This window comes from Homarus americanus, unplaced genomic scaffold (assembly GCF_018991925.1).
Source record: "Homarus americanus isolate GMGI-L3 unplaced genomic scaffold, GMGI_Hamer_2.0 scaffold18547, whole genome shotgun sequence".
In the NCBI taxonomy this organism is placed as follows: Eukaryota; Metazoa; Arthropoda; class Malacostraca; order Decapoda; family Nephropidae; genus Homarus; species Homarus americanus.
Genome location: NW_024725521.1, coordinates 568,567 through 596,034, shown reverse-complemented (window position 1 = coordinate 596,034; position 27,468 = coordinate 568,567). Strand labels below are relative to the sequence as shown.

The 27,468-nt window shown below is 36.5% G+C and overlaps 1 protein-coding gene across 1 annotated transcript; it reads left to right on the top strand.

The window, feature by feature from the left end:
* The first annotated feature begins 3,332 nt into the window (after positions 1-3,332).
* LOC121865231 lies at positions 3,333-25,505 on the top strand. The gene is made up of 9 exons (XM_042364586.1): positions 3,333-3,432; positions 6,052-6,091; positions 8,269-8,381; positions 12,062-13,273; positions 16,160-16,352; positions 16,807-16,923; positions 19,035-19,189; positions 19,452-19,634; positions 20,947-25,505. The coding sequence occupies exons 1-9, from the start codon at positions 3,394-3,396 to the stop codon at positions 21,310-21,312; spliced, it is 2,418 nt and encodes an 805-aa protein (XP_042220520.1). The 5' UTR covers positions 3,333-3,393; the 3' UTR covers positions 21,313-25,505.
* Positions 25,506-27,468: the final 1,963 nt, after the last annotated feature.

The following is a 27,468-nucleotide window of genomic DNA, read 5'->3' as shown; positions in this document are numbered from 1 at the left end:
GACCTTAAGTCACACAAAATCTTACATGCTTGTGCCACTCAATGGCTCTCGTTGCACGCAGCAGTTGAGCACGTGCTTGAACAGTGGGATGCTTCAAAATTATAAAGTAGTCCTACCGTCTCCTATGGGTGTTATTAAAAGGAAAGAAATAAAACGTCCCCCACTCCTTGTGTTCCCCACTTCTTGTGTATTATTCTCCGTGTTTGTTCCCTGAACGCTCATTCCACAGTCAGTCATGGCTTTTGCGGCATCGCTGCTACTGTGGCACTGGCTGTCCCGCCAGTCTCCAGTAATTTCTCGACGATCGGTATCAGTGTACAGACAAACAACAAGCAGGTAGATTTCCATCAGGTCTCAGAAACACACTTGTGCACTGTAGTCTTCTTTAATAAGCATTGATTCTTTGCAACATTGTTAACAGCAAATAACAGGGTAATGGCTTCACAGCTTTACTCCACACTTCGAATATATAGTCAGCACACTACCAGTGTACAATTCCTTCGTCTTCTCACTTTATATTTATCACAACAATTACACAATACTTGCACAACAAATGTCTTCAGTTGTTCTGGTATATATTCTTTACATTATGAACAGTAGCGATCATGTGTGAGTGCGAATCTCCGGGGGTCACCATTTGTGGGGTTTCGCGATATTGGTTCACACTCAGGGTGGGATGGAGAAAGGAAACTCACAATGTGCTCTCTGTATACATATTGTATTGGATATACAGTGCAGCTTGGTGCTGGGAAGTGGCAGCGTGGTTACAAGCGTGATGTAGAGAGAGCTGGTTGGTGAGGGTTGTAGTGGACGTCTCCCCTACAAACTGCGTAGCAGCCACCACACGGCACCTCCACGCATTCAGACGTGCCGTTGCCTAGCAACGAAACTATTCACCGGCGACTTTCTGGGTTTTCCCAACATGACTCATAGCGGCTGCTGGGTATATAAGCTCTGTCTCTCCATTGAGATTCATTCTGACCATTCTTCTTCAACAAGCAACACCTCCTCTGCCGCTGCCTGGCGACCCTCACCTCTCCTCCGCCTGCCTGGCGGACCTCGCTCCGGCCAGCGAGCATGGCGACCCACCAGCTGTCCTTCTCTGAGCTTCCTCACCAACCAACTCTCATTCTGCCCATTTTCCTGAACAAGCAACACCTCCTCCAGCAAGCTCCTAGCTGTTAACATTTATTCAACCAGGAGGCCAGCAACAGGCAACATCTTCTCTAACGAAGCTCCTGCACATCTACCTCCTTCAACACGCTACTCACCGAATGTCTTCTACTGAGCAGCTCCCCACCACACGGCATCTCCAGCACCAGACTGTCTATCATATAACTTATATATTATACAAGAAAACCACATTAGAGTTTCCTTCCATCCTGAGTGCTAGACAACATTAATATCTCGATACCCCTACAGGGTGCTAGGAGGACCAGCTTGTGGGTCGCCATGGTCGCCGGCTGGAGCGAGGGCCGCCAGGCAGGAGTGGAGGAGGAGGTGTTGCTTGAAGACTGGCTGTAGGTAGAAAGAGGTAGGTCACTACGAGGCGAGATCTTATATAACGGAGGTAGGCGTGGCTTAATAGTTGACCTCCGTCATGTATGGCGGCGCTGGTTGACCTAGACCACGAGGCATACGCTGGGGAATTTGCAGGGTCGGCTACTCAGCGACAAAAGCGTTTTTAGGGGAGGAATCCACTACAACTCCTCGCTTGATAAATGGATGATCAAGTGTATTTTAAAAGAAAAGTCGTCCAAATATTTCACGGACAAATATATTAATATGTAATATTTATGTATAAATGTAATTGTAAATTTTTAAATAAAAGAAAAAAAAATCCGCTCGCTCCTGTTTATATATGCCTTAGTGACGCTTCTCGAACATCCAAGTATCACCGAGAGACGCCTGGGAGATTCTAGACCGTTCTACTCTGATCGAGGCTTACAATAATAAGTAAATCATAACACTATATTCTAATCTATTCTAACTTAACTTTCTACTATTCGCTCCAAGAAAAAATATATATCTTTTAAACCAGAACGTAAAACTACGTCAGATTAATGTGTTTTTATTAAACAATTTTGCAGTTCATCAAACTGAAACTCTCCAGCAGCCAAAACACGAATTTTTCTGCAGCTAAAAGCTGTGGATCAGAAATTTAATAATTATGTAAGACATCTCCTCTCTGTTTCAATGCGTGTTAATCAGTTTATTAGAGATTGGGGACTGATAAATACACTGCGTTTATGTTGACGATGAAATATATATTTTTAATCGACATATCGTGAAATAATGATGTTCAAGGTCACAAACGCTAACAGGTGGCAGATGGTAGAGATAGATTAATATCATAATATTATATAGTATAGATATTTATCCAACAAAATCGTCATGCGAGTTCACATTGGTTTGAGAGATACTAGATGTTCGTATACATAGACAGTGCAGGTATACAATGTTTGTACTGTACTTAGACAACTGAAGGGTTGAGTAAGTCTTTAAGTCTTATCTTATGGTGGTGTTACATAATGAGGGAAGGTGCCTAATAAAGAAGGGTCTTACCCTGTTAAGAAACGTCTTGTTGTATTAGTGAAGGTCTTACCGAGAGATGGGAGTCTTATTCAGTTTGTCTCACTCTTTCTCTATCTGCTTGTTCTTCTTTTGCCTTGTTATTCAGCCTGCTATTTTTGTCTCTTTCGTTGGCTGTTTGTCTGTCTCTTTATTAATCTATTTGTTCTGCTTCCTTGTCTGTCGCTTTTCTGCTTGTTTTCCTTTCTGTTTCTTCTATTTTGTTTGTGTGTTTTTATCGTGCGATTGTGTCAAATGAGAGTGCCGGTTGGTGTTCCCGTGGTAGTTGGCAACTTGACACTGCTGGTGTAAGCCTATCATGTGTTATCACTGTTATGAAGTTATTGATGCTATGCATAATTGCATTGAAATCACAGGGATAAGAGTCAAAGAGAAGACAAATAAATTACTCACATTACCTACCTAAGTGTACATGTGGTCGTGGCTTTATTCAGAACTTTGTAATAGTACATGTTTTCAGTTTTTAGGGGATTAATCGACAATCAGAAATTAAAAACACGCAAAAACTATTTTATCTAAATATACGAGTATATATGAAATATTTACTGTACCAGTAAAAAGTATTCTCTTTATGCATTATACGAGAGATTAAACTGGTAGTTCTCTCTTGTACATTACCTTATTCTTGCATCATTACACATGACACACTTTATATTTATTCTCATGTGACTATTCACTGATTAATCTTGACTAAATTATATGTAGTATATCCATCAGTAAGCTGTAGCTAGTTATTGTGATCCCGTACAGTAGTGTTGATAACAGTCCGTTTGTTGACATGAACGTCATCTATTCTCCACCATGGCGGCGTCGAAAGACTTCGCGGTGCTGGACTTACAGGTAGGCCTTAATTTAAGTTAGATTTGAGGGATTTTCTAGTTACTTTTCCATGAAAGTTTAAATGAGTAGACTTAAAGCAATAAAAAAGGACTATACAAAATAAACTGATATAGAGTAAACATAAGACGAAAGGTGTCAACGTCATCAGTTTTTTTCTTCAATATTTAGTAAACTACGTCGTGGAGTTAAAATTTCCTTATATATATATATATATATATATATATATATATATATATATATATATATATATATATATATATATATATATATATATATATATATATATATATAACTAACCTTTGTATGGGTATTTTATGAGGAAACCGCTACCACCAGAAGGAATGTTTTAGATTTGGTTTTATTTTTTCCACAAGTTCTTTGGATGATAGTAATAATAAACGATACGACAATGCACAGAATCTAATAGAACAGCAGATAACCAACGAAAGATCCCTCGGGGTTAACCATTATGTTTTTCCAGTCTATTTTGTTGTTTTAAACGAATCTGACCTTCATTTTTGGCGGAAATTGCAAATTTTTGCCCCCAAAACAATAATGGGGGAAAGCTTGTGAAATCTGGGTTTTTGGGTGGGGGAGAAAACGAAGTCGAATCATCTGACCAAACCTAAATCCTAGCAGGGGGCTCCGCCCCCAGACCCCCGGTAGGCCGAACCTGACCCCTAACGGGGGGTTCCGCCCCTGAATCCCTTGTAGGCCTATCTTGAACTTACCTAAGTGTTTCAGGGGTATAATTTTACTTTCGGTACAATATCTTAGTTTGAAGTGGAAGGACCGGGGATACGTAAGAATTGGATAGAATGATCGTCGTTCTCTTTAAACTCGGCAATAACATAAAAATAATCGTAGGAGCACAAATGACAACCAACCTCCACCACGGCCATTGTGAAACTGGTCAATGAAATTACCCAGACTGCTTCCTTTGAAAAAATCAAATGTGATTGGTCGAAAAATTTTGCGTGATGATATCGATACCTCATTGGTCACGACTGGATGACGTCAGTCAACATTGCACATGCATAATGCTCAGATACAGGTAGTTCTGCTATAACGCGATAATTGTGTTCTTGTAAAATATCGTGTTATAGAAAATAACGTAATAGAAATAACAGGGCTTATGGAGAAAATAGGGTTAGGTGCAGATTACTCGAAATCGAAAAAATTTAGTAGTTAGCCTAACACAAAGGATAGCACAGTCTAAATAAATGTTACATTCATATCTAATAATGAAATCATACAGTAAATGTAACACTTTACCTTGAAAAAATATGAATGTAACTTGATGGGGGAGAAGGGTGATTTTGAGGTTGATAACATCGAGCTTCTCAAGTGTTATATCCTTTCTTTTACGATAATCACCGGGAATTCTATCATCAGAACGCTTTTTGGAGATATTCTTCTTTACCATAATCACAGTTAATACCACAAAATTGGAGAAATAGTAAGCAAAAATCGCGTTATAGCAAACAGGCGTTCGCGTTATACAAATATTGTTCCGAATTCATAAATCGCGTTAGAGCAAATTCGCGTTATCAAAACACGCGTTATAGCAGAACTCACTGTAATACCTCATCACAGACGAAGACTGAAAACTACTTAAAATCAATTAAAATCAATTGTGTCGCTATTATCCATTTCCGCCATGTATATCTGGGGTTCAAATGCTCAAAATAGCGAGATCTAAATGTTTCAGTAGTTTATAACTTTCGGGGGCACTATGTCCGAAAGTAAAATAATACCAACCTACCTAACCTTTCCTAATTTACGAGCCGGGGCTGAACCCCCGTCATATTAAACAGAAAGTATGTACGTGCTTTGATATCTGGTACCAATGAAAGCAACTTTGTTGAAGCATCATGGTGTAATTTCACATTTTTTGTTGACATGATAGTACAGTCGTGCTGAGTGGGTCAATTGTAAACAAACTGAAGAATTGTAAGTTAAGAGATCATATATGAAGAGATGCTTATATTAATATCAGTGAAGATTTCACCAAATCGTTAAGAAATAGTGATGATCCTCTCGTGAACCTTTACTAAATGCCACATAGGTAATGTGAGGTCAGTCTTGTATTTTGTGGCTGGGATGACAGATCATTGAAAAAATTATAGAGTAGCTTTTTCGGTAAAATTTCACTTGTTGCCACTCGGCGAAATTGAAGCTGAAAATGTTTTTCTGGTGGTTTTTGATGTGTTATGAACGAATTTAACCTTCATTTCTGATGCAAATCAATAGTTTCTGAGATAAGCACCCATTCCCCCTCCCATATCACAATCTAGAGATTTGCTACAAAAATCAAGTTAAAAAGTGTTCAAAACACATAAAAAACATCGGAAAAACAAAACCCTAACCCAACTGGGGAGCTCCACAGTTGTTCGATGTTTTGTGTGTGTACCACCACGTATGAACATACATAATAAAATGTTAAATATCTCGCTTAAATGTAATTTCCGCCAGAAATGCCATTGAAGAAACGTGTCTTAGAATTGTCAAACCTACTGACTGAAACTATAAAATTCCTGAGATGGTGTAGTGGTAACAAGTGAAATAATACCGGTTTTTCTTACTGTATTTGGCTACTATTCTATGTGCTTTTTTCAGAATGGATCGGATGAGCTTGGGATGGACCTTCAGTTTCAAGGTAATATTATGTATTGTACTCACATCTTTAAAAATTTTCATATGGTCTTCATTTTTCAGTTTAATGGGATTACTGATGTAAATAATACTCAGTAGGGTAATCTGCATTGTTTTCTTTATGAAAAAAAAATATATTAATGTCTTAAATAAAACTTTTACAAGCTGGACGTTACTGTATTGGACAAAACTTTTACAAGCAGGTCATTAATAATTGGATTTAAGTTACTGTACTTAAGACTTTTTGCCAATCAGAATTCTGTCTCGACCATACAGTATAGTCTTGATTTACGTGGATTTGGTTTACACGTTTGGTCATTTACACGGCACCTTGCCAGAATGAAAATTTTGAATTACGCGGGTCATTGCATCATTTACGCAGGAAGCGGCGCGGGCAGGGTGCACATTAGGTCGCTCTTATGTTATCGCTGACGTCATATGACGTATCGGACTGTGATTGGGCCACGCATCCTTACCACCCACGCGTTCCCTCCGCCGCTAGCTGTGATTGGTCTAATGTAACATGACGTGCCCTGCCGGGCCAGTCTCATTGTTCTCAGTCCTCGTATGCAGTTCTCTCTTGTGCCCGCTATTCCTTTCACAATGGCTTCCGCTGGACCCCCACCACCCCAGAAAAACCTTGAATTACCTGGACCAAGCCATGATTATGTGAAGGAAATCATCGAGTTGGGGGAGAAAATTAAGCTCATCCTTGACAAAGACAGTCAAACATCGGTATGAAGTGTCTAATAACCTTCTGTCGAAAATTATGGAGCTGTATGTCCAGATCTATCACGACAACATCAATGCTAGTCGTCAACGTAGTATTACGGACTTCTTAACCCGCAACCCACCACAACCACAGCCACTAATCTGCCCTCTGCCTCGGAACCAGCCGCTATCCACGTGTGCCGACCCATCTCTTGTACTAACGTAAGTCTTAAACACCTTTAGATTTGTAGTTTTTTATTTAGATATTATGTGTGTATCAATACCATCATAAAATTATGATGTTATTTTTACTACAAAGTACGTATTGTGTCGGAAAAAGTGGAGTTTGGGAGTCGGCCCAGTCTCTATTTCAATTAATCCCACATGTTCTGTTATTTCGTTAACGCGATTCTCGGTTTACGCGGACCTCCACGGGTTCAATTGACCGCGTAAATGCAGACTATACTGTACTGTATAAAGTATTCTTGTTGTTTGCTATTGGATATAGCATTCACCTGTCCCAAGGCTTGCTGGTTCTTGCCCAGGGCACTCCATGTTCATCCAGTTGTAAATGGGTACCTGACTTTACAGTTGTAGAAGTGAAGGAACTGTAATTTGGGTTAGTTTGGAGGTTCTGTATCAGAATAACAGTTGTTGAAAGCATGGTTCTTATGGGCATGTTTTATTGTGTTGGTAGTGTATTGAATAAAGGGCTAGACCCGATAAATAAGTGATGAATTTTACTTCAGAACACATTATGTGCCACAAAGTAGTAACTGTGACTAATGTTTGATTTAAGGATTATATCCAGGCTAAAGTTCTTTAAACTTATTTCTTAACACATAACTCCTCCATCCCATTTGTAATTGGAATCTCACAGGTCAATTAACAAATGATCTTTGGGCTACAAATCAATAGCTTGATTTATTACTGGTACAGTATATCCCATTTCTTGGCTGAGGTAAGAGTTAAGTGGAGCACAACCCCTTCCTTCTCTCTTGATGGGTTTCTTTACTGGCAGGAAAATGTGAAGTTTGTTGTATGATTCTCAAGTTTTTGTCTGGTCAAGTTGCTGTTTATAGCATTTGCTCTGATTTTGATTGGACCAAGTAACTGTCTAAGAATGCCTAAGAACAAAGCATGGTCTGCTGAGGGGTGTTTTGGGTGGAAAATACTGAAGGTCACTTGACATCACCTTGACTGGGCAATGGGGTTTCATACTTCATTCCTTTATTTTTATTTCACAAATCTAAAAATATTTTCGTTTCCTCAATATTTAAATGCAATTTTTCTGTTTGGGCTGTTCTTGATGCAGCTATTCATTGCAATAATTGAAATTCATATCATTTGGCATTTATTAATGCTGTAACATATAATCCCCAATTAAAAAATGACATACTGTGCTTGAGTTCTGATAAATTATGTTACGTTACTATCGGCTACCTCGTAGTGATCTATTACCACCAACAGATTTTGGTGAAGCTCGTACCCAGCCAGCAGTTGTGAGCAGCAGCCAACATGAGCAAACCATTCACTTCACAGAGTACCCTGACTCAGCCACAGATGAACAAGAGCAGGAGAAGGTGAGTTACTACCACATATCAAACAATGATTTGTAACAAATTCTCAAAGGAGATAACTGAGTTTTAGTTTGTTTTAATATGGACACATATATTACCCTGAATCCCTTTACTTGTTATTTTGTTTTGTGGAGTATTTTTATACCAATAGTACTGACATGTGACTAACCAAGCAAACCAAATTTAGCTTAATTAGAATAGATTTGATTTGGTGGTTTGTTTTGTTTGTCATTATACAGTATTTGGTACAGTAAAATATCTATTAACTGAAAAGTTTAGGACAGTGAGGCTTCCATAAAATGTTTGCCGGTAATTACATAAATAAAATACTGTATACTGTTATGAACATACTGTAAATCCAAGGAAAGCATGTACAGTAATATACTATTTGTGTCAGTTTGGTTATATACTATTAGTTTCTGCAAATACCTGTTCACCAACTTACTGGACTTGATTATTCTTTCACACTCATTCAAAATGTTTTTATGTCTACAAATAACATACTGTACCTTTCAAACTCAAATGAAGACAAGTAGACTTACCACTTACACCACCACCTCACACAGTTACTGAGCCAGTTTCCTAGTTGTCCAATTTAATGTTATTTTCATATACAGTAATCTCATGTAATACAGTACGTACTGTACAGTATGAGGAAAATTTAATGAAAAAAAATCTATATTCTTTATTTTCATATTTAGAATGTTCAAATCCCTCATAAAATAGAATAAATGTACAGTATTTTATAAAATTGATATCTGGTTGACAAAAACCTTACTGTAGTGGGTGCGTAGTGTTGGTGGCTGCTTGCCCTCTTCCCATAGCTAGATTAGAGCAGTGTATTTTTTTCTTCAATTTATTTGCTTTTATATACAGTATAGATTTTTATGTTACCATTTTTATCACACAAATATTGCATTGATGTCTTGTGTAATTTGTGCCCTCTGTAAGGTATTTAAGGTCATGAAAATGAAAGTTGTTGGAATTACTGTACAGTACTGTATTTGTTATTATTTTGAAGGAAACATAAGTGTGTACTGTAATATATCTGCAATGTACAGTACCTGAAGTATTGTTTTTACCCATCTACACCCATTGTTGTCTCTGGAAACTGGAACTGTCCACCCTGGTGATCTCATTTAGAATTTTATATATTTTGGCCACCTCCAACTCAGTCAAGCAGGTGCTATTTACTTAAAATGAGAAGCAGGCACGTTTGGCAAGAATGAAAGCTGCCTCAACAAGTGCGTACAAATTGGACAGAAGACAGAAAAGGCACAAATTATTCAAACAGGAAAAATATGAATAGCAGAATAACAGTTAATGAAAGGACAAAGTGGAATTCAAGAGGATGTGAAAGACCAGCAGGTGATGCTGTAGCACGAACATGGCCACAGTACAGAACCATCAGTGAGAGAGAGAGGGCAGTCTTTACTTCTCTTAAGATTGTGTTTTTATGGGTGACCCAGGCCAACTCTTATCGATTATGGGGAAACTTTCATCGTGGCCCTCGACATCTCCAAAGCATTTGACAGGGTATGGCACAAGTCTTTGCTTTCTAAACTTCCCTCTTATGGTTTCTCTCCCCCACTTTGTTTTCTAATCTCTAGCTTCCTTGAGAACCGATACATGGCAGTTATTGTCGAGGGATTGATCTCTCGCTCTTTCTCTACCTATATTGTAGTGGTGTCCCACAGGGTTCTGTTCTTTCACCTACTTTCTTCCTTCTTTTTATCAATGATTTACTTCACACTACAGTACAACTAATTCTATCCATTCTTATGCTGATGATTCTACTCTTCACTCTTTTTCACATTTTCCCCTTCCTCCTAACTCTCAAACTAGATCTGTTTCTAGAGATGATATCATTACATCTATCAATGCGGATCTGTGCAGCATCTCCGAATAGGGATGTAGAAACTTGTTAAATTCAATAGTAATAAAACTCACTATTTACCAATTACACTTTTTAAATTATATTGTCTCCCACCAATTACATTTCAGGATGCTCTCATTCTGCCAAATTCTTATAGATATGCTAGGCCTCACCATTTCCTCTAATATGTCATGGAAGTCACACATCCTCAACATTGCTAAAGCTGCCTCCCAAAAGTTGGGAATGCTGTACAGATGTCGTAGCTACTTCACTCCGGAGCAGTTGCTTCAAGTATATAAGGGATTCATTCATCCTAACTTGGAGTACTGCTCTCATATCTGGGGTGGCTCTTCTTCTGTCCAACTGTTAGATAGGGTGGAATCAAAGGCATTTCATCTTATTGACTCTCCTCCTTTAGTTGACAATCTTTCTTCCCTTTCTCTTTGCCGCAATGTTGCTTCACTCTCTCTTTTACAGGTACTTTAACGGGCAATGTTCGGTGGATTTGGCATCCTGTGACTGCCGGCAAGGCCATGGGCTCTTAACACACGTCTTGCCCGCGGTGCCCACCGTTTCTCTGTGGATGTTGGTCACACTAGAATAACCTGTTACAGTGCATCCTTCTTTCCTCACACAACCAAACTGTGGAATGCTCTGCCTTCTTCTGTGTTTCCATGCTCATACAATGTCTCACTTTAAAAAGCTGGTTTTCCGGCATCTTCGTGGTGTAGATTAATATACGGTAACCTTTTTCTTTTCTATTTTTAATTTCTTTCTATTCTTATTTTTTCGCCCCCTAGGCCCCGATGTGGGCTGATGACCTGTGCCCGGGTGGGCTAATTCTCGATAAAAAAAAAATAAAGTTGTTGATATCCAAAGATATTTATAATGTGTATTCTTATGCTTGGCTTTTGTTACTGAAGATTGTCAAATAACTTCACCATCTATGAGCTTTGCATTTTTGTAGAACTGTAGATGGTGAATCCACTGATGGAGAAACAAAGGGCCTATGGGAAAAAGGGGTTTAGGTTTCTACAGGGTGATGTAATTGTTGGTGGACGGAAATAAAGTCACATGACTTGTACACATTGACAACACAATATATATATATATATATATATATATATATATATATATATATATATATATATATATATATATATATATATATATATATATATATATATATATATATATATATATATATATATATATATATATATATATATATATATATATATATATGATGGCATTGCACGTAGATTAGGTTAAATTAGGTTAGGTTAGGTCAGGTTACCTTAGCTTAGCTTAGGTTTTTCCGTGCCTTTTTATATGTGACTTTTTTCTTGTGACTTTTTTCTTTGATTTGTAATTGTTGTAGGACAGTCTCTGCATTATTTGAACATAAACTAACAGTTCCCATTTTTCTCTCACTTTCAATCAAGTGGTGTTTGAAAATTATTAAATTTATAAGAGTAAGAATATCATCTGTACTTGTACACTAATATCTATCTTATGGAAGACATTTCTATATTGACTGATCTAGCTACTGTAATCAAGAGTGTCTGCTAAAGTTGTAGTGTGTGTCTGGAAAATGGACAATTTATCAGAAGTTAGACACTTCTAATTGTAAATGACCTTTCAGAAATTGTATTGAGATATGAGAAAATTGAAATGGACTTTGGAATATTGTCACTGTAGAGGTATATAGAGAGGTGCATACTGTATGTGCATGCATATATGTTTGTGTGTATTTATACATACTTTCAAGAGTGAGGAAAAGAGTGAGGGAGTTTGTTACTTGCAGATCGGACCAGAGATTAAGAGAAGGAAAAAAGATGGCCAGTCAACCCTTTTGTTGCCATTTCATCCAGCAGAGGTTCAGGTTGCTGCAGTCCTCCCTGAAGGTGTAACTGGACTAGTAGATCTTGCTCAAGTAGTTGTTCTGCAAGTGAAAGAGAAGCAGTACACTTCACGTGCTGTTAAGGAACTATCTCAGAAACTACCAGTCCCAACTCTAAGCCATTTAAAAAGAGTTAAGAAATTGGTTGCAGCTGAGGGAGAGACAGAGAATAAAAAATTGGAAAATGAAGTAAAGATTAAACAAGATGTTATGTTAGTTTATCTTAGCTTTATTGAGGACTTTGGTATTCTTCCTGTTAAACCAGCTGGTAATAATATTATGCTCCTCAACACAATGGATGCGGATAAAGTTTTTGCTGAATTGAAGGAAAAGAAAATTGATACTTCAATATTTCTGGATAGAGTGTGTGTCTCCAGAGTAGCCAAATATGCCCCAAGAGTTCGTGAGATGTATGACAAAGTTTCACCATTTTGGCCATGTGCCTTTCATGAAGACTCCTACCTGACTCAGCTCTCTTCTTCCAGCTTCTTCAGTCATGAAGAAATGGAGATAATTGTTAAACACATGAATAAAGCAATAGAATTAGGTAACAGAGCAAATCAGGAGGGAAATCCAGCAGTTGGTGTTGTGGTGATAAACAGCCAAACTGGACTTGTTGTAACTGTTGCACAGGATTCTAGACATAGACATCCTTTGCAACATGCTGCCATGATAGCAATTGATAATGTAGCCTGTAGACAAGGAGGTGGAGTTTGGATGCAAGATAATTTTTCACCCGGTCTAAACCTTGTGTATGAACACTGTAAGGAGCATAATTCAAACACAAGTGTCTTGGACAAAGAATTACGTCAGTTAAGTGAAGAAGAAAAAACATGTTGTAAAGATGTCACAAGTTCCACTATAAAAACTCCAATGACTCTGAAAGTAGAAGAAACTGTTAATGACCCTGGCACATCATATATATGTACTGGATTTGATATCTACATAACTCATGAACCTTGCATGATGTGTGCAATGGCTCTGTTGCACTCGCGTGTCCGCCGTATTTTTTATTGTTGTCCCCATCCTCAGCTGGGCGCTCTGGGGTCGGTAACCAAACTCCACACGCTACCTGGAGTTAATCACAGATATGAAGTATTCACTGTAACTCCTACCTGATGGTGTTTTGATGATACAAAGCACTGTACAGTCCTTACTCTAGGTCAGGTAGTCTTTATTTAGACTAAACCACTTGTGGCTAGTGTAAACAGAGCATGCACAAATCTGCACCACAGGTGACTAGCATAAATAAAGTACTGTAATGAAGCAGCTTTAGGCAGAAAGTATGATATGTACAGTAATATGAAATGGGCTCCTGACAGTTTTTGTTATTTGAATTTTTAAACTGAATATTTTGTTCATAATTTATACATTGTTATTGTGAAATTATGTAAGATAAACTTTTATAAAAAGAGGGTAATTGTTAAGGTGGTGTATGCTCATTTATCTACAGAGACTTTATTGAAAGATATTTATGAATTAATTTAAAATGAGTGTCTGTAACAACTATCTGCAATGCCTGTGGTGTACAGTACAGTACAGTATTCAAGATTGAATTGAATGTGATTTTCATCACATGAATGCAACAATTTATTGTTGATTTTATGCTAACTTAATAGCTAATACCGTATCTAATATGTCATTATCCACAATACATGGACTGTATGTGGGGTAATAAACTCCAGGTAAGAAAAGTTAACTATGCCTCGGAAATTTATCTTGTTATTGGCCAGCTACAGAAGATAACTGCTTCACCAATGCTGCTTAGCCTTGGGTTGGGAGCCAGAGTTCTTAACAAGTGATTTTATGCATTATAATGTTTATAATATATATCTGTGTGTGTGCGTGCCTGTATGCGCGGGTCGATGGATGAGCCAGAGAGAATATTGAGCAACCTAGGTCACCACTTTCTTGCCCATATTGACAGAAGCATCAGCATCACTAAGGGTATTTTCTGTAATGACAGTTGCTATATAAGTGGTTAGTAAGATAGTTCTTATACTGTATAAATTTTCATAGAATTATGAATAAAAGCGGATACATTTTTGTGTTACAAACTTTATTATTGATCTTTTACCTGAGGGTGGAATTTTGAGGAGTTATCTTAACTCTTTATGGAAAATGTATAATTAAAAATTCAGAGATTAAGTCTTGAATCAGCATGTTTAAAGCAAAACACTTCAGCAACCCTCATACAGAGGAGGAAAATTTATTTCCTTCATTTGAAATACAGTTGAGTCTTAGTATTGTGCAGTGCTCAGGACCAAGCCCAGTTTGGAAAACCTGTAGTTATCTAAAAAATAATAGTACAGTGAGTTCTGCTATAACGCATGTTTTGACAACTCGAATTGGCTCTAACGCGATTTATGAATAGAAGAATATTTGTAAAACGCGAACGCTTGTTTGCTGTAACGCGATTTTTGCTTACTATTTCTCCAATTTTGTGGTATTAACTGTGAATATGTTAAAGAAGAATATCTCCAAGAAGCGTTCTGGTGATCGCATTCCCGGTGATGATCATAAAAGAAAGGCTATAACACTTGAAAAGAAGCTCGATGTTATCAACCTCAAAATCACCCTTCTCCCCCATCAAGTTATATTCATATTTTTTCAAGGTAAAGTGTTACATTTACTGTATGATTTCATCATTAGATATGAATGTAACATTTATTTAGACTGTGCTGTCCTTTGTGTTAGGCTAACTACTCAATTTTTTTTTATTTTGAGTAATCTGCACCTAACCCTATTTTCTCCATAAGCCCTGTTATTTCTATTGCGCGAATTTTTATAACACGATGTTTTACAAGAACACAACTATCGAGTTATAGCAGAACTGACTGAAATGAGCATTATCCATATCTCCATACAGTATTCTATTCTTTTGACTTTCTCTTTTGCAGCTATTCACTTTTCAGCACCATTTGGGTTGTCCTGCTTCATGTTTTGAAAAGTCCGTATTACTCCTTGGAAATATATACAAATGCAAATACTATATTACACAATTATCAAGTTTAATATGCGCCAGGCTCATGAAGATCGGTATATACGAGACTATGGTCAGTGCACAAGCAACCTCTAACCTAGTTCGGAATTCTTGACGCCAAGAGCATGAATTTCCGTGCACTCGGGCATGTTACACAATCACTTCATGTCTAGGACCTGACAAGTCAAGGGTGAGGGACCGGTGAAGTAAGATACTGCTTTAAGGTGGTCCCTAATCAACTCAAAAACAGGCAGTTTGCATTTATTTAAAGATTACTTCAAATCATGGGGAAAGAGGAAACAATATTGTCAATATAATATATTTTGTCCTGTGCTTCAGAATTTAAACTACGAAAAGGTTATTGATACTTTCTGGAGGGATTATGCAATACCAATATCAAAGAAAAGGGTGCTTGGTAACATTTGGCTCAACCTTTGAGTACAGTTACATCACTACTGAAGTAATTTAATCATTATAAAATTATTACAGCACTTCAGCACTGTTGTATGTGCATTATTAGTATTCCTTTTTCTAATTAATAATCTTTCCTCTCACAATCTTAGGACAAAATAAGAAATGGGACTTAGTTACAATATCATTATAATCAGCCTACTGTATATAGTACAGTATTAGTCCAATGAGGGATGAAGATCTTTCCCATATTCCTGCACTCTGACCTATTTGCTGTTAGCCTTTTCCATCTTACCCAACAAATTTGTGGATTTCATCTCTCCATCTGATTCTCTGCAGAACCAGATGCAGAGTTACAGTTGGTTTGTTGGACTTTTCTCCTTAAAGTACAGTATAACTAAGGAAAAGGTTGATTCACTGATCAGTTGGGGGCCCCGTGATGTCTTGGGGCCCATGCAATTGTAGGGGTTGCAGGCTGCTCCTGCTTCAACCCTTCATATTGCAGTATTTTGTTAAAAAAATTTCTCTTCTACAAAATATGTAGGCTTGCAGCAGAATTATTTGTAGATTCTGACTTGATAGGTAAGTTAAATGTGTGTACATTGCAGCTCATGGGTGATAGTGAGGGTGGAGAACCAGCAGGACTGAAGGCAGGTGCATCATTCTGGACCTTTGACTTCTACCAACAATTTTTTGATGTTGAAAGTAAACAAGTTGGTGACAGAATCTTGTGGTCTATGGTGCCAAAACCTGGTGTCAGTTACCTACAGTCATATATTCGACCAAATCCTGATCTTTATGGTAAGTTCCAGATGAATTACTTTTTACTACACAACCAATTATGTAGGTCAGGTGTAGTGCATCTCAGAGGAAATTAAACAAATTCAGAGAGATCAACTTTCTCATTACGTGTGTTCCTCATAACTGTTCACTTTAGTCTCTGAGGTTGATTCATCAGTAAGATTCCCACCTCCAGTCAGTCACTGATACATACCTAGACATTAACAGCTCAGTAACATCATCATCATCACTTTTTTGTGGTCATTTTCCATTCCTGTGTGGGTTAGCTGTAAAAATAACTTGAATATTTAATATGAAAAAATTTATGGTAAGTCTAAAGTCAAGAGAATATGGTTTAACTAAGTCATACAGTAATTGGGAAATGATTGTTGATATACGTGAATTCATTAGACTTTAGTCTGTTGTGAAGCTAGACTTGGTTCCTGTTTTACGACCATTTATGCATTCATTACAGGCCCTTTCTGGATTTGCACAACACTAGCAGTCACCACAGCCATTACGGGTAACCTTGCAAACTATTTGGCCACACCAACTAATGAGACATATGTTTGGAGATATGAATTTCGTAAAGGTAAGGCCATTTTCTTTCAGCAGTGAAGTACAGTATATAAGTTTCTGGCTGATTGGAAAATACTCATTTATATGCCAGACAAGCACTGATTTGCACTAGAAAAAATACACTTTGCTTTTGAACTTGAAAGTAAAAATGGGTTCTTTATGTTTTACTGCTCTTCAGAGACAGTGTGTTTATAGCAAACTGTATACAGTATTAAACATTTAGCATGCAAGGAGGCAGTGTGGCCATCACCTTCATTTATTCATCTTTTAAAGTTGGGTACCCATTTGCAACTAGCTAAACTGGATTGAACCAACAACCCCAAAGACAGGAGGCAAACTCTATCCACTCAGCTGCCTCATCCCATTTTTGTACAGTACTACAGGTAGTTGTAAAATAAGGTTTTGGGTTGTCTGAGAAATCATTAGTCTGTCAGAGATTGGGTCCTGAACAGAAGATAAAACGAGAACTGACTCGTGTCACATGTTTAATGTCAGATTACAACAATAGAAATATCTTAGAAACTGATGAGAGTGAAAAGTTTATCTGATTTTCATTCTAACCTTAGTTTCTGCTGTTCCCCCATTGGGGTTTAATTCATGTAGTGTTCAGTAACAAGAAACCACTATTGTACAGTTCCTGTAGCTGTTGGCAACTTGAGGGTGGGTCATTGTGAGATCTGCTTCTTTCCTTTTTCTGGGAGACTCTGGTACTCTACCTACTATTGTCTTTCCAGTTGAATAAGACCTGTTGCTCTTTAAAAAGCAAGTTTTCCACCATTAGAAAGTCCTTAGATTATTCCATTCATTTTTCATTTTCCCATACTGTACAAGCCTTGGTTTTGTGTGATTGGAAAAAAAGGGGGAAAACCTTTTCCAGTCCAGGTGCTCTTTTAAGTATGATTCTTGTTTTGTTTCATGACTGATGTACAGTACAATCCTTATACTGGATTTCGAATTCCATCTGGCTGAAATGATTTCCATTTTAGAAAAGGCATAGTGAGAAGTTGATAGTAAAAAAGACAGGTTTTAAAATATCTTGCTACACTTCAAATTCCACTCATTTAAGGGGAGTTAAAGTAAGTGTGTCTTTGCACACATCAAGACACTGCAATAGTATGCTTGAGATATTTGTAAACAAAGGATCAGTCATGACACTTGGCCTGTCATTGTGCTAAGTGTATTTGCCTGAAAGATGTACAGCAGTACCAGCATGACTGTTAGCAATGCTCTTGATATAGTTGAATGTGTGGACAAAGGTGAAACAACTAGTAAGTTGACACAAGCATATTGGATTGGTACAACTCTTTATGACACCAAAGATACCAGTTAACCAGAAAAATTGGAACATCTAAAATATCCAAAGTGATTAAAAATCTGATTACACCACGGTATGAATATACAGTACAACATACTGACATATCCATCTTTGTATATTATTATCTTACAGTATACTGTATTATATTTTCTTTATGTTAAGTACTGTATATATACTATATTATACTGTACTGCCAAAACAGAGATCTTCACTTACTTTGATCCTAGTTTCTTCTTTGTAGAAAATGTTTTTGGTAGTCTGGGAACATTTATCCTATATGTATTAGGGTTTGTTGGTCATAACAAAATTCCAACTGTTTGAAAATTCACCCCAAAATAATATATTTAGTTCTGAGATGGTAAGAATTTTAGGATTTTGAAGTGTATATATTTAAACAATTATCTGTAGAGAACTTACAACACAGATTTTTCCCATACAGTTTGGCAGATACTTACTGTAATTAATTCTTATATCATTTTATTTACAATATATTTATAATTTAGTACAGTTTCAAACTGAAAGTGAATTTTTTCAAGTGAAAATTTTTGATATGCTGGTACAGTACTGTATATAACAAATGTTAATGATTGGTCATTTTCTTTTACTATTTAGTGGCCATAATTTTGTGAAGTGAAGACATGCCAACATTTCTAAATGTCATAAAATGCAAAAATTTTACTGTTTCAGTACAGAATGCACTGGTAGATAATTTAATTTCTAGATTTAAGCTTCTCAACATAACTTGTACCAAATTCAATGTGAATTAAATTGAAATTATGTCTTTCTGGCCTCCCCCCACCCCACAACAGTTACATTTGCTGCTTCTGCCATCTTTGCATATGCGTGGTTGATACCACTTGCTGTTTGGGGATTGTTGGTGTGGCGAGGATCACGAGCAAAGATATCACTTCTTGAACTTCTGTGCATCTATGGTTACTCCCTCGCCATATTTGTGCCAGTGTCTGTAAGTACTGTACCTAAAAATATATACCATTGTACACATTTCTGTTTAATATTTATGTGCAGTTTTGTGTGTGCAATATTTGATTTCTTTCATGCACTAGAAGAATGCTTGTTCCTGGAAGAAATGTTATATGCTAGATAAAACAATAAATATATACAATATTGTCATTTATGTAAGATTGTACATTATCGTATGTAACTTATGGCTTTATTTGTTCGAACTAGTATTGAAGATTATGCATTTCAATTGAAATCATTTTCAGGTTTTGTGGTTAGTACCACAGGATTGGTTCAAATGGTGCCTTGCTATTGTTGCACCAGTATTGAGTGGCAGTGTTTTAGTACGTACAGTGTGGCCGTCTCTCTCCCACGATACCAAACAAGTAGCAATTGGTATTGCTGGATTCATCTTGGTGCTTCATGCTACCCTTGCTCTTGGCTTTATGGTAAGTTTACAAATATTTTAGTAGCCAGATTATCAATAATTTCTCTTGTATTTTATTTTGGGTTTGATCAGATTTAGCAGGAAATAACACAAGTGGTGAGAATGAGGACAGCATCGCCACTACCATTTTATGGGCATTTTCCACTCTTTCATCGGCTAACCATAATTATCTGATGGTATGGTGTCCTGGTCGCCATCAGGTAAATTTGAAGCAAGTTTTATGGTTGGATGCCTTTCCTTTTGCCAACCCACTTTTACAGAGTAGGAACTTGGCATTATAATTAGAATGCCAAGTAGGGCTTCCAAACAAGCACCTTCAATGAATGAAAACTTTTTAAACTGATATGTCAGCAACATCACAGTTTCTATACCCAAAAATTTGCATAGTGGTCCCATTGTGAGCGAATGAGCAAGCTTGTACAATGGCAGTTGACAATGAACTAAGAGTCTCATGATGCTAGAGTTTGAGGAAATAGGCTGTGAGATACATCAGCCAATCATGGGCATTCCATGCAGTCACATGGCGGTAGTAGTCAATCATAGCTCGTTAGCACTCTGAACCTACCCACCCTCATGCCTGGCACACATCCCCATGCCAAAAACATGATGCAATCTCGGAAATTTGTTCAAATGCCTGGAATGAAGAGAGTTTTCCTGGAATCTCCCGGAATGCTCAAAATAAAATTTTCAGCTATTGAAGATTCCAGCTAATGGAAAGATTACTTAGTTCTTCATCTTTAGGAAATGCATAGAATCTTATATTCCCTTCTCATTTGAATAAAGAATTGCACCCAAACATTCACAATTAGTGGGCATTATGTAACAGAGACACCAGTTTTCACAGTAGTGGCTGTAGTCGACTGAGAGGGCAGGCTCTTGACCTGTTTACACTGTGACATTGTGAGAGAGCTGGGTCACATTTTGGGTGACCTTTCACACAGGTATTAATGCAGTTTGCTACAGCTTGTGCTTCATGTAGACTCCAGTATTAAAATCTACTGTAGTGTATAGACACACTCTTTTGCACAAATACAGTAATGAACACACACATATTCCAGTACACACACAAATACTTAACTTGCATAATATACCCACGCAATCACTGATACAGACAAACGTACTTTGACCTTTTGATGCCACCCCAAAAACCTTGTGCACATAGTCTTTTGATTTATCACTGTATATATGGATTAGTCTGGGTTGGGTTAGATTAGGTTAGATTTAGATGGCAGAATGACATGAGTGGCCTGGAATGGTCATTGGGGGTATAAAAAGAATCGACAACTACTACTACAACTTTTTCTTTCTTGCAGCTTTACTTCTTCACAGCTCCAGCAGGAAAGGTGACTCCAGGTACCCCTGATGTTCCTGTTGCTAATGGAACTGTTCCCCAGCCACCATCAACCAACCAAGGAACTGAGACAGTAGAGACAGACTCACAAGTGAAGAAAGATAAGAAAACTGATATTCAAGAAGAAGACAAGGATCCAGGTGACAATAGTAAGAAGGAGGTAGGTGGAGGTGAAGGCAAAGTGTCTGATGGAAGTAAGAAGACAGAAAATAAGAAGGAGCAGAAAACTGAAAGGGATATTGAAGCCAAACAGATAGAGAAAACAGAGCTCAGTGATAGTGAAAAGGCCATAGAGGACAAGACAACAGACACAAAAAAAGCTGTCTGATACTTTTGACATAATTTTATCAAATTCTATCATTGGACATACTGTACTGTGTTTTGTTATAAATTCTCTGTTGAATGTTTGTGTGGTTTCATCATCCATTTAAGAAAAAAAAAGCTATTCCGTGGTCATTACTCAAGTTATGTGGAGTGTGTGTGTTTGAGGTTTTAACTGTTGTTTATATGATTTAGATGGTTTAACTGTAAACTAGGAAAGAAAACAACAATTGTTGTGTTGAAGAGTTGCATATTTTTTTCCTCGCACAAATTTACAGTTATATCTGCTGTGGATATAAGTGTGAAGCCTTTATTATGTTACATATTTGAGTTAATAGTTAGATTGCTTTGGAGCCAAGTACTGCAATGCATTGTATTATATTTGTGCAAATAGCAGTTTATTTTATCCCAATCAATACAGTATTATAGAAATAATGGATTTGTTAGAATATAACCAAATATTAAATGAAACTTAAGAAACTGTCTCAGTATGGACAAGCTGTAATTGATTTTTATTTTAATATTAGAATGTTTTTGATAATAGGGTTAGTGTGTGTGTGTATAAGAACAATAAGGAACACTCCTTCCACCAGGGGCAGTTGGCTGTGATGTTCATGGACTATAGTCTGTTCATTGGAAGCTTGCAACTGAGGCCTAGGGTCAGTTTGTAGCAAGGCAGCTGACTAGTTGGCAGACGGACATGGGAAAAGTCACTACAATTCTTTTGTATTTAACCTATCATATTTTTTATATACAGTATTATGATATTCTAAGGCAGTGATTTTCAACCTTTTTCATCTCAATGCACAGTGAGTCAGGTACTATAATGGTCGAGGCACACCATCAGTATTTAAGGATAGATTTGATCATTTAAAAGAAAATGAATGATAAGAATGTGTTCATAATTTTAAAAAACTAATAATTTATTAATTTTATTGCCAAAACTATATCGTTGATCATGGTTTTCAAAATAATTTGAAAGTTTTATGCATATGTGTTATTACTACACATTGAAACAAGATGTCATTGAAAAAGATGACATTCATTAAAAAATATGAAACTTTCAGATATAGGTTGTATTCAAATACAAACATGAGTAAAAATAAAAGGCCTTTGCTTACATAAAGATATCAGTGGGAAACCTGTGCTTGGTGTAGTCTCATGATGTTCCTTGTCTGAGGTCGAATGGTTGACAGGCATACCCTCAAGTTCTCCAGTGTTTGAAGCTGTGACCTGTTCTTGCTCTTCATTGTGTTCATGGCAGAGAAGCCAGCTTCACACAGATACGATGTTGAGAAAGGAAGAAGTGCTTCAATTGCCTTCTTTGTAATGATGGGGTATTCCTCTTGAAGGGACAACCAGAATGAAGTCATATGTGTTGATAGGTGCTTCAGTTTCAGTCCTCTGTCGTTTCTGATTTCCGTCAGCTCATCCTCTTCGGCAACAGTTAATCCTGCTGACTCGCACGCACTTACCACAAACGGATCTCTCACCCAGTCCAAGGAAGATACATCAAGTGATGGGAAATACTTTTCAATGTTTTTACTCAGTAGCGACAAACTTTGTAGAATTAAACTGACAAGATTTTTGTCCAGTCTGCAACCTTTTGTCAGTTGAAACATTTCAACTTTGTTCTTTTTTTTATTCTGGCTTCCCACAGTGATAGTTTTCCTTAAAAGAGCTAACTTTGTCAGTACAAGTCAGACTATTTTCATTCTTTCCCTGCATACTCTTATTAAGAGTGTTCAAGGCTTAGAATATATCAGCCAGGAATGCAACTTCATTGCACCAGGTTTCATTACTAAGCAGGTCAGCCAGCTCAGACTCTTCTGATGTCAAAAATATAAAAAGCTCCTCCCTTAGTTCATAAAACCGCAAAAGCACCCGGCCTCTAGACAACCACCTCACTTCTGTGCGTAGTAGAAGTTGTGTGTGAGCAGACTCCATGGCAGAACACAGTGTTGAAAACAACCTTGATTTTAATGGCCTATTTTTTATATAGTTAACTATTTTGATCGTCTCATCTAATACTTTCTGGAGCTCAGGTACTATTGATTTTGAAATGAGGGCCTCTGTGCAGGAAACAGTGTGTGAAAACAATGCCAGGGTTCTTTATGCGCTCCATAAAAGTACCAGTAATGTCAAAATGTATCCAAATGCTATTTAAACTCCCGCGGCACATTGGTTGAAAATCTCTGTTCTAAGGGATAATAACTAATCTATGTTATATATCTGATAATTTTCACATGTGGGGAAGCAAAAATTAGCATGTGAAATGCTCTGGTATCATAAATGTCTTGAAGAGAACACAAACATGATGAACAAATTCTGAGACATAAACCACTCGCCCTGTGATGTTACACAGCATTGTGCAGAATGTCGATGAAAATTTTTAATATTTTCTTATTCTCTTTTTGATAGCCATATTACCAGAGCATTTCACATGCTAATTTTTGCTTCCATAAGTGCGGAAATTATTATCCCTTAAAATATTATGCAGTACTGTACTGGACTGTATAAATATGATAGATTAAATACAAAAGAATTGTAGTGACTCCCCGTGACTGTTCGCCTTGCCAAGGCCTCAGTTGGAAGCTTTCAGTGAACACACTATGGTGTCTGAATATTATTATTATTTTTATTAACAAATGATTGTGGAGCATAATACATGGATATTTATTGCTGTTACAAGGGATTGTGTTCAAATATAAGTTGAATTTAGATATTTTGATATGAATATAAATAAATATATATACAGTAGTATACAGTATAGTACTATAGTAATCATGTGGCCCAATTATATTCTACATTCCATAATATATATACAAGTACAATATATATAAATATATATATATATATATATATATATATATATATATATATATATATATATATATATATATATATATATATATATATATATATATATATATATATATATATATATATATATACACACACACACACACACAGGAATGGGACCTTTTATCCGATGTCCTGGTATCCAGAATACAACAAAAACTGGCTCTGTTCTGGAACAATTATTTAAAATGAGCACCAAAAGTAATTCCCAGGGCGAATGGGATATTTCCAACCATTCCCCACCTCTGAGATATATGTCACGGTTATTTTTCACCTCGTAATTTTGGGTACATATATCTAATTTTATTCATTTTCTTTAGTCAATCACATATACTGTACAGTACATTCATTCTTACATACAGAAAGTGAAGAAAAAATATCATATGGTATAAAGTATTTTTCAACTCGTAATTTTGGGTAGATACAAATGGTTTTCTTATTTATTTTTATTTTATTTTATTTTATTTTTATTTTTTTACATGCACACAATCCTACATAAAAAAAGTGCAAAAGAAATTGGAGGAATTACTATCATAAGGTATAAAGTTTTATATATCTTTGGGTGGCGCGTGTGCGGAGGTCGGAGGTCCGCAACGGAGCTTCATTGCTAAGGCGTGTACCGGGCAACTGTGATGCAGTTTGTACACTAACTTGTATCTTTTTTGCTCATTTTATGCTTTCATTATCACTACTATTTATATGCTTTCATTATTGCTGTTTATGTTTCTACAATTTTAAGTTTTAATGCTACTGTGTACAGTTAAAGCTACTTTTTAAAGGTGAATCTAGTGATCAGAACAGAGGCTTTGCAGCCATTTATAGAGGGTTTACTGTACATTTTGTTCATTTGAGGCCTGGCACTCCAAATTCTGTGGAAAAAACCTATTTAGCAACCTCCAGGTCCCAAGCATGCCAAATGAATGGTCCTATACCTGTGTGTATATGTACATTATATATACAAATGTGCATTTGTGTGTGGAGATGAAGACTAATTTCAGGATGTACTGTAGTATTTAAATATTGAAAATTGAAGTGAATATTAAATCATATAATTTTGTGGACTCTAGTTTCCCCTATACAGTACTAGATATCTTGATGATTGTTATTTTAATGAAGAGAAACTGAATTTACAGTTTAAGAATAACAGACAATTCATTTTAAATTTTGCTGATAGAAACCTTGAAAATTTATATATATATACTGTGTTGAAAGAAGGGTGAAAAGTAAGTGCTAGAAGGCACTGCATATTACAAAGTTTACAAATAGCTATGACAAGGTTTCCTAAAAAATAATATGGGATTCATTGGATGATTACTTGTGGGGGGTGACTGCACTTCATAAAAAAGACATTGGACTTTATATAATATTGTGTTATGTGACAGTGAAGGAAATACAGGATGTAATATTAATGAGGTTTTGGAGGTGAAGAGTCACTAAATTGGGTATCTGGCCAAGATTTTTTGAAACTTACCTTTTCTGATCGGTGTACAATACTGTACAGTAAAGCCTCAAATAACGACGGTAATGTGTCCTCCAATATTGTACTGTAAGGTGAATCATTATTTACCATTAAAATAAAGCAATAATAATGAAATGCATTCCAAAGTCTGTCCTTTTCATATCTTTTGTGTGGCTTTTTACCGTCTTTTCCCCCAAAACAATAAAATTAATGAAAAATGCAAACTATAATTTTTAAATACAGGTGCTCCTCAACTTACAACTTTCAGAGATACAAACATCATCACTGAGGGGGGTTACCTGCCAGAACAGGTGTTTAATGTGGATGAGACTGGATGTTGTTGTGTTGTGTGAGTTTTTACTCAGGTGACAAAGTCATCAGGTTCAACTCTAGCTGAAACTGTAGCTTTCCATAAAGATGCCATTGCTCTTGCTGAAACTGTTACTGAACCTTTAGTTGTTGCTGAAGCTGCTGCTGATGCTAAATTTGATGGTGTAGCTGAACCTGAAGTTGATGGTGTAGCTGTACCTGAATTTGATGGTATAGCTGTAGCTGAAGTTGATGGTTTAGGCCTTTGAATAATAAAGCTGTCTAAAGAACCTTGCAGAGCTGCTTTCTTTTCTCATTATACATATTTATGTAGAGGTCATATTCGTTTTTCATGTCCCTGTTAATTTTAATGCTTCATTCTGTTAATGGATCCACTTCAGAAAATATGTTCATTGCTTGCTCCATATAGTATCCACAGACCTCTCGCTTTTTTCATGTCGTTTTAACACTTCTAGTTTCTCGGTTAAGCTTATACATTTTCTTTTAGCTTTTGAACCAGCACTACCATCACTTGTTCTCTTGCTTATGTGAACAGGGATGTACAAATGCCGTAAGATACCCGAGAAAGTTTTTCTCCTTTTCCTGTTCAGATGCGTGAAAACAAAAGGCCCACCAAGCTGTGACTGTTTATACCACTCATAAGCCTGGCAGCCTCCATGCACAAGGCTTTTTTTTTTTATGTAATACATACCTGTATCAGGATTTGATTATTAAAGGGAAATGTAATTTGATTTAATTTTATTATAATTTCTTTGTAAATACAAAGAAAATAATGGTGTAAATTTAATAGGGTCTTAAATATGAATCGTAATTAGTAGAACCGTCATTATCGGAGGCTTTCCTGTAATTTTTTTATCCTGTTTTTGAAATACACTGTAAGATGATTGAAGAAAATATTGGAAAAAAATACTAGCATTTTTGGGTATGTAACTTCAGAGTTTCATGTGGATTATTTGCATAGTTAAAGTTTAGGAATTGGTTTCATTAGGGTATGTAACTTTGGATTATGTTTTAGCACTTAAATTTTTTATCCTATTGTTCTCTGCTGTTTTAGGAGGGGAACAAAAAACACTTTTCACCCATGCAGACGGAACATAAATACATTGACTTGAACAAATAGTAATTGATTTAAACCAAACTTGATATGTGAATTTATCACAAGGTTTCTGAGGAGTTCCATACCCAAATTTTTCTCCTTGTTATTGTCCCAAGTTTATGTCCTTTTGGATTTTGGTGTGGGATGACAGGGCTTGCCCACCTTTAGTGGCATTCTTGTTTTCCTGATTGTTCTTATTTCAAACCATCAGATTTAAGTGAAAGCACTGGAGCAAAGTTTTTACTCTGAAAGATGAAGTGCATTGCATCAAACCTATTTTTTATATTTTGGCATATAACTGTTATTGAACCTCTTATTTGCCAAAGTAATGTGTGACAATATTAAGTTATTAACAGAAAAGAGATGATGCAAGTGAAGGTCCTATGAATTATGTCCCTGGCAGCTGGACACTAATA

Excerpts from the sequence above, each read along its gene's own strand:
- LOC121865231 (XM_042364586.1), top strand. The coding sequence starts at position 3,394 with ATGGCGGCGTCGAAAGACTTCGCGGTGCTGGACTTACAG. Across the intron at positions 19,190-19,451 it reads CCATATTTGTGCCAGTGTCT|GTTTTGTGGTTAGTACCACA; the intron begins GTAAGTACTGTA and ends AATCATTTTCAG. Across the intron at positions 19,635-20,946 it reads CCCTTGCTCTTGGCTTTATG|CTTTACTTCTTCACAGCTCC; the intron begins GTAAGTTTACAA and ends TCTTTCTTGCAG.